The following is an 8,821-nucleotide window of genomic DNA, read 5'->3' on the forward strand; positions in this document are numbered from 1 at the left end:
ATGCATGTAATGTAAGTGTGCATGTATTCATAAATATTCCTTTAACAATAAACACATATTGATATTGTGCCAATCTCAGTTTGTAAACTGAATTAAGACCTTTAGTAATTTTTCCTTGAATGGCTGCAAATAGCTGTCTTGGAAGCCATGAGTTCCCTGAACAAAATCCTGAACAGTATGGTGCGGTTTATTTTTGGTAAAATAAACAGGTCTGACCAAAGTACAACCCCCCCCCCCCTTTACAATAATAATCTGTGACATTACATGCAGCTGAAATAACTAAAATTAATATTTTAATTTAACGTGTTATTAGCCTTTTACATTGTTGTGGAGAAAATTGAGGTCACACATTAGAACTATGCAGAACTGTAGTCATATTGTTTCAAGCATGACCAGCCACAGCATCTATAATGGTTCATGTCACTTTTTCAGCCTCTTTGATGCATTTTTGTTTCATATATTTTAAATATGATATTCTTTTGTATTTTCTAAAGATATTAAGCATTTACGTTGGGCTACAATTAAACAAATACAAGTAAAATCTATTATCTAAAACATCTGAGTCAAAATACACAATTATTTCACAATATTGGTTGAAAAATGTTGAATTAATGAAACACCAACAAGGAAATTGGACCCATTGTTTTTTATTTGATGCTAAAGCACCAGCAAGGCAAATTTATTTAAAAAGTCAATTTAAAATGAACGGAACAAAATAATAATAATAAAATATACATTTAACTAATAGAAAACAAGACACACTTGCAAGACAAATAAAATAAAAAGCCAGCAATACATAAAAAGCCATATATGTAACAGTGTTAAAAATAAAACAAATAATGCAATGAATATTAAGGCATATATAATTCAATCAAGCTGGACTTTTTACACTCTTTGTCATAGAGTTTGTCAATGTTCTGATAACATCCATAATATACAAAAAAAAGATAATTGTTTGTAACAATTCAATTAAATATGGTCATATTTGCCCACCCATACTGTTTAGCCACACTTCTTCGCCTGTAGGGGCAGGGATATGATGTAAGGTTGATGCCGCAGCTGGTCAGGTGTAGATTCAGCAACAGTATGTGCTGAAAGAATGAGGTCAGCTGACTATCTGAAAATACTGAATATAAACCAGGTTATTCCATCAATGGATTTTTTCTTCCCTGATGGCACGCCCATTTTCAAGATGATAATGTCAGGATTCATGGGGCTGATATTGTGAAAGAGTGATTCAGGGAGCATGAGATCATTATTTTCACACATGGATTGAGAGAGTTCACCACAGAGTCCAGATCTTAACCTCATTGAGAATTTTTGGGATGTGCTGGAAAAGACTTTGAGCAGCGGTCAGACTCTACCATCATCAATGCAGCAAGATCTTGAAAAAATATTTAATGCAACACTGGATTGAAATAAATTCTGTGACATTGTAGAAGCTTATTGAAACAATGCCACCAATGCATGCTCTAATCAAAACTAAAGGTGGTCCAACCAAACATTAAAATGTTTTACTTTTTTTGGTCAAATTTATGTGTTTTTTGGTAATTGTTTCATGTGATTGTGCCAGTAATTCTAGAGGGCTGAGCTCAGACTGTGTTTCCCCGTTAGATTAAATGACTTAGAAACTCCTTGCTCTTTGATGTCTTAATCTCCGACGCCTAACATCAGATTCTGATATTGGGCAGTCAGATATTCCTGATATTGGGTGTTCAGATATTTCTGATATTGTGTTTTCAGATATTTCTGATATTGTGTTGTCAGATATTTCTGATATTGTGTAGTCAGGTATTTCTGATACTGACTGTTCATCTGTTTCTGATTCTTCAAAATGAAATTGTGCTTGTGGAAAACTGTGCATTGATAGAGACGCTTCTGAATCATTACCAATTGTGTCGTTACCAACTCCAGAGTCATGATCATGTGGAGGAAGACTGCCTGGGCTTTTCATGTTATTTTGTATTTTAGTTTTTTCTACAAGAATCTTGTACCATTTTGGGGTGAAATGACAGAAGATAACTCCATAGTTGGAGACCATAATGGCAGAGATTTGAACAATAGGCCGTAATTCAACTTGTGTGATGAAAACTGGAATGAAGCAAAGCCAGGCAAACAGGTGGATGAGCATGCTGAAGACTATTGGCTCTGTCTCATTATCTCTCCCCTTGAAGGCCATTAGGAAACATGCTACTGCTAGTAAAGCAATGTAGACATGCATCGCACCAAAGCCGTACATAGAGCCCTGAGTGCACAGGAGGTTCTTGGTTAATGCCTGAGACTTTGAAATAGATTCTGAAGCATCAAGAGGATCAAATACCAGCCAGAAGATACAGATGAGAGCTTGAATAAAAGTGAGGAAGCTGATGATGACAAAAGGTTTTTCAAGCTTTTTAAGTGTACGCTGTCTGTCATGGTTAAATGCCATAAATGCTACCAGTGTGTTAAAGGCTTTGCTCAGAATGCATGACACACAGAGAGTGAACCCAAGAGCGTACATGGCCTGTTGTGCCATGCAGAGGTGTTTGGTTGGTCTGCCTAAGAAAACTATTACACTTCCAAAACTCACAAGCAGACCCAACTTCATCAAACAAGAAACGATAAAGAAATCTTTTATGATGGGTTTTTCTCTGTGGTAAATGAAGAAGATAAATGAAAATACTAGCAGCACTATTCCTACCACTGTTCCAATTATCACTACAATGGAATAAGATGAAGACCACTCCAAATATGAGATCTGCCAGTCCTCACATTCGCTGGAGCCTGGACGAGACCAAGTGCCATCTGGACATTTTTGACAGGCAGTTTGATCTGTGAAGAGAAAGGAATAAGTATTATTAAAATATCAAATAGAGAAAAAAATAAAGTTCTCCCTTATTGTGTGATATCTATAATCATTCTTCCTCCAGCAGACCTTTTCTAGGTGATATTATTGCTTTAGTCAACTTTTCACTGGACAGCAGCAGCAAAAAAAAAAATCAAAGATCAGGATTGTGTTTAATTTAGGTTGAGTAGTTATTTTATTATAGAAGCTTATGTTTACTGTAGAGGTGGGCGATACCGGGAATTTTGGTATCGATCCGATACCAAGTAAACGCAGGGCCAGTATTGCCGATATCGATACTGATACCGATACTTTTTAATATTTAAGCTTTATAGATCCAAATGATCCAAAAACCTAGGATATAATTTCACCAAACATTGTAAGTGATAACAAAATACTTTAGTATCACAATCAACACTTTTTGTTTAGAAACAATGGAACAGTAACAAAACAAAGTTTAAATATAAAGTAAAAAAATATATATATAAAAAAAAATTCTCCCCTCACTAGACATCTTTTCTAGTTCTTTGTTTCTTTTTTTAAATAGAATTGTCATTTGGAAAAACAATAAAAAATAAGTAATTGTCTTCCTTTCAGTGCAATTCAAATGCAAGTTTTTCTTAAATAAACAGAGTGTAAAAAAATATCACTCAACACTAATCTCCTGAGGTAGAGGCGTGTGGACTCGAGGAGAGCGCTGAGTGGGCGGGGCCAGGCTGAGCCTACCTGCGTGGCGGTTTGGCTGGCTTTGCTGAGCCATGTGACGCATGTGCAACAACAAGAGACCAGAGAGTAGACTGTGGTGAATCTCGTGCGCAGCAGTCAGTGCGTGCGGCAGAGAAAAAAGCTTGAATATCGATATTTTTACACGAGTATTGCTCAATACCAATACCAGCGTTGGTATCGATATTATCGATATTTGGATCGATCCGCCCACCTCTAGTTTACTGACATTGTCACTGTCATTCAATCAGATATTCTGTCACATTTTATTTGATTTTGGTACTGAGGATTATAACTTGATTATAAGTGTATGAATTGTGGTTTTCAACATAAGGCTAAAATTCAGCATATTCCTATTAGCTCAAACTATGAGCAGATCAGATTTTGGGTGGACTGTAACAAAGATTAATTACCAACACCTGCAAATGGTTTAAAAACCATCCAACCAAACAAAAAACAGCAATCTGACCCAAGGATTGATCCACCTCACAGCTTCCACAGTGGCAATATGTGGTAGCAACAGTAAGCTAGTCCAGCCAAGAAAAATATGAAAGCTAAATATGAAAAGACACACACATCTGGACACACATGATAATAATAATAACTACCATGTAAATAACTTTGGTACTAGTAATGAAGGGTAAACCCTAAAGCCAAACAATTAGTGCCTTACTGAGGGCATAAAAATACTTGTAAAACTTACCCTTGTCAGAATAGTGTCCCTCACTACAGTTGGTGCAGCTATAGCAACAGGACTTACTTAATATTTTTTTTTCTGTGCCAGGGGCACACGGGTTTGTACACATGGATGAGGGCACCTGGTAGTAAAAGATAGATGTTTTATGAGGTTAAAATGTTAGAATGTGTATTCACGCTGGTCACATTATTAAAACATTATTAAAACTTCTGAGATATTGATCAGGGGCTGGTTGCACCACGTGTTTGTAAGTTTAAACATAGGCTAGTTGTAATGTGTTTACTAAGTGCAGATTTAAGCATTATTAAATATAATTTAGTCAGACCACAGAATCTCATCTATATGTAGGAGCTAGAAGCACCAGGAGCAGGTTTATACTGAAAAATGAGATTCATGAATTTAGATCTGTCTGTACAAACAAAGTTACATTACTGCTTATATATACAGTATATACACTGGAAAAAAATAAGAGACCACTTCAGTTTCTGAATCAGTTTCTCTAATTTTGCTATTTATAGGTATATGTTTGAGTAAAATGAACATTGTTGTTCAGATTAATGATTTATTCAGTAATTATAATGTGACATATTGGAATCACTATTTGACAAATGACAGGTCATTGTTGTCCTTTCTATTGTAGTTTTTAATATTGTGTTTTGAAGTATTAACAACCATTCATGAATTGATAACCACTCACAAACTCCTTTCAACACTAATTATAAACCGTAAAGGAGTCTTTATAAATTAATTCGCCCTTTCAATTCATTATTAATTATTATTGCAGTTTACATGAACTACAATGATGCGTTCTGGGTCCATGTGCATTATTTTATCTTACCGTGTTATTATTTCTGGACCATTGAATTCTTTCATCTTTGATGTCTACTTCTCCAGTTTTTAGGAGAAATTTTCCCACCACCTCAGATATCTTTCCATTTCCATTCTTCTTCCAAGTCATGATGTCATAGCCGGTCTCAAAATTACCATCTTCATCAAAGGAGTAGGTCTGATTGTCCAAAGTGAAGTTCACCTTGCGAAGAATGTTTAAGAGCTGAGAATGCAGAAGCATGAACTTGTTATGTAGTAGTGGGTATATTTTTACTTTAAATGAATATACACTGCCTGGCCTAAAAAGGTCAACACCTGGATTTAACTAAGCAAATAGGTAAGAACATTCCATTGGATAATTACTGCATGGGTGATTATTGGTATAATCTAAGGAGATTTCTGAAACTACTAAAATTGGGTTAATAACTGTCCAATACATTATTAAAAATGAAAGGACAGTGGGAAAAAATTGCTTTAAGAAAGGAATGTGGTCAGAAAAAAAACTTAAATGATTTTGATTGGCGCTCACATTTGTTACCTATCATGCCTAATCCTACTGTACAAGCCTGTGTGGACAATGCTATGATCTGGGGTTGCTGCAGTTGGTCAGGTCTATGTTCAGCACCTTTATGTATCCAAAAATTGAGGTCAGCTGACTACCTGAATATACTGATCAACCAGGTTATTCCATCAGTGGATGCCATGAGCATATTCTCAAGAGGACAGTGCCATTCATGGGTTTAAATAGTGAAATAGTGCAGGTTTAGGGAGCATGAGACATCACGGCTCCCCAGATGTTAGACCTGAACCCCATTGAGAATCTTTTGGATGTACTGAAGAATAGAGATGGGTCAGTCGCAAACAATCGGATTCTAAAAAAGGTCACATTTTAAAACAATGGCTTCTAATTGGGAGATTTGTTTTTTGATAAAGCCACACGTGATTGGTCAAGATGTGTGGTGCAGTCAGTTACAAACATACATACACAGCACAGTGAGCACACAAACAAGAGGTAGAGGGTAGGACAACATAACTTTACTCATACGGAATTATATTTATTTAATATAAACAATTAGACGTCTCTGTCAAATTTAGATGGGTTTTTGATTTTTGTTTTATAATTAGATATTTAACACTCTACTCCATGATGAGTAAATAAAGCCATATTAAACATTTGATATAATGTATGTTTTTAAATTAGCAATTCATTTTACACATAGTTGTAAATAAATACATTTTGAGAGACGGCTCTTTTATTCCTCTGTGGGCAGTGGGCCAAATCTTCCGTCAACAATACAAGACCTTGGGGAAAAAATAATGTAGTTCTGGACAGAAATAATGTGTCTTTGCAGAAGCTTTTGAAAATGATGCCACAGCGAATGCATGCTGTAATCAAAGCTAAAAGCATACCAACCAAATATTAGAGAGTGTGACCTTTTTTGACCATGCAGTGAACGCACGCTAAGGTGTGCTATTTCAACAAGACAATGCTCCACAAGCACAAACACTGCATCCCTACTGCAAAATCTGCAGAAGTAGTCAAGCTGCATAAGATCGATTATAATAGGACACCATTAGGAACCTCTACTACTCCATTCTGAGATGCATATAAATAAATATAAATAATACTGTGTGTGTGCATGCAAACAAATGCTTCAGGTTTAACCTTTTAACAAAATTAAAATACAAATTTTACCTTTAGTGGCTGGAAGTCTGTTTCTCCAGAGCAGGCTGTGTCGTTACATTTAAGAAGTTTCTTGAGGCCGTGAGCGAAGGCGTACACCGCCACTCTCTGATTGTAGGCCTCTGTCGGATCCACAGCTTGCAGCAGGTAGTCATCGTTTGCCTCCTGGGGGTTCGTCACATTACAGGCTGAAGAAGATGTGTGTTCTGATTGCTGACTGCAGTTGAATCTTATTTGCTTATACTCATTGATTAAATAATTTCTTGCCCCTGGGCCTGGTTTTAGATTCTGTAGGTAGTCTTCAAAACCTGGGATGTTCCCTGTGATGAAGTTAATGCCAAGGATGTCACCCACTTTGTGTATGCCCTCCATCTTCATTATGTAGCGTGCCAAAGACCAGGTGTTACTGGCAATCCAGATTTTATAAGAATTTCTCGTAATCATCTCTTTAAACAGCGTCTCCACCTGCTGAACTCGTAGGAGAAGCAGCACAACAGTGGCATTGGAGGACTGGATAAGATCTGCCACCTTTTTCAGGTCTTGTGTCGTGTCAGGGTAGTTGGGTACCACTTCTTCAAAAGCTAAACATATCTTCTCTTTATCTATATGAGTCAAAAAGTTCTCAAAGATACCCTTACCATAGTCATCATCAAGGTACACTACTCCAACCCAGGTCCAGTTAAAGTGACTCATGAGCTTTGCCAAGGCCAATGCCTGATATTTGTTACTTGGAATGACCCGAAAGAAGGATGTGTAGCGTATCTTGTCACTTAGCACTGATGCAGAAGATGTGCAACTTATCTGGAATGAGAACAATTGGACAGCTGGATTCAGACTTATTCTCTTAAAGTAGGTTTGCTGATCAGTGTGTAATCTTGTTATTGCTACATTTTAAAACATTTGAAACTGCTGATCTAAACAAGATTTTGCTTAAATAAAAATGCAAGAATACATTATTTCCTAAATGACCATCTTATGTATCTTATTTGTCTCTAAAATGGATCAAAACTCCGTAAGAACTAAAACTCTTGGGTAAAACCCAGCAACAAATAAAAAAATAATTACTGTCAAAATAGCTTGAAATTAAATATTCAAACTAAAAACTAATCTGGCCCAAAATCTTCTGAAATTTTTTAAAAATAATATTACCTGTGGAATCCTGTACAGGCTGAGCAGTCTGGATATAGGAAGAGAGGTTTCAGTGTATCTCTCGCCTAAGAAGACTTTCACAGGTGGACGGAGGTTTGAGTAGTCAGAGAGAACTGTAAGTGAGCGGTTAACTGCTAGCATGTGCTCCACACAGTGCAAGGCTTTGGTTGCATAAGAACAAGGGTCACACATTAGATATCCAAGCCGAATACCGGGAAGAAATCCAGAGTCATTGATTGTTTCGATGGTGTGAATTGAAGCTAAAGCTTGTACGAAGGTAATTAGATCAAAGCTGGAACAGAGGAATAAAAAGGGCTGGTTACAGTAGTAAAAATATGTGGTATGAAGTAGTCTGTTCAGCAATGGTAATACTGTAAAGTTACTGTTTTTAAACCATTTGAATAAAAAATCAACCACAGACTGAACCCCAATGTACTCACTTTATGCAGACAGACAAATCTGGAAGAATCCAAGGCTGAAGATCTTTAATGTTAGCATGAACTGAACTCAGAATCCCGATGATAATGTCTCCAGGGGCATACGCCGCACACAAGGACTCTGTCCCACTGGAGGGCCCCAACATCCCCAAAATCACAGCAACTCCCAACACATAAATACAAGAGTGAGACCTCATACTGAATAGTCTCCGTCTAAAACTGGAGATACAGAAATGAAACAAGAGACTGAGTATGTTCTGAGAAAATGCATGACGTCAGAGTACAGGCAACAACAAAACAGCAGATATAGATAAGTGGCTAAGCCTGTTCTGTGAAAACAAATGCATGGCATAACAAGAAGAGTGAATCATTGCCATTGGCTTAACATGGTATCTTCCTTTAGATTATTCTGCACATCAAAATTCAGAAAACACTGAAACACATTTTAAAACGTTTAGACACGGGCAATTTAGGACTGG

At 36.7% G+C, this 8,821-nt stretch overlaps 1 protein-coding gene across 1 annotated transcript; it reads right to left on the reverse strand.

Annotated features, from left to right (window-relative positions):
- Positions 1-808: 808 nt before the first annotated feature.
- On the reverse strand, positions 809-8,613 carry LOC103037968 (G-protein coupled receptor family C group 6 member A). Its single transcript, XM_022664305.2, has 6 exons — positions 8,346-8,613; positions 7,906-8,197; positions 6,769-7,557; positions 5,083-5,295; positions 4,251-4,365; positions 809-2,811 (listed from the first exon to the last, which is right to left on the reverse strand). The coding sequence occupies exons 1-6, from the start codon at positions 8,537-8,539 to the stop codon at positions 1,625-1,627; spliced, it is 2,790 nt and encodes a 929-aa protein (XP_022520026.2). The 5' UTR covers positions 8,540-8,613; the 3' UTR covers positions 809-1,624.
- Positions 8,614-8,821: the final 208 nt, after the last annotated feature.

Source organism: Astyanax mexicanus, chromosome 1 (assembly GCF_023375975.1).
Source record: "Astyanax mexicanus isolate ESR-SI-001 chromosome 1, AstMex3_surface, whole genome shotgun sequence".
Classification (NCBI taxonomy): Eukaryota; Metazoa; Chordata; class Actinopteri; order Characiformes; family Acestrorhamphidae; genus Astyanax; species Astyanax mexicanus.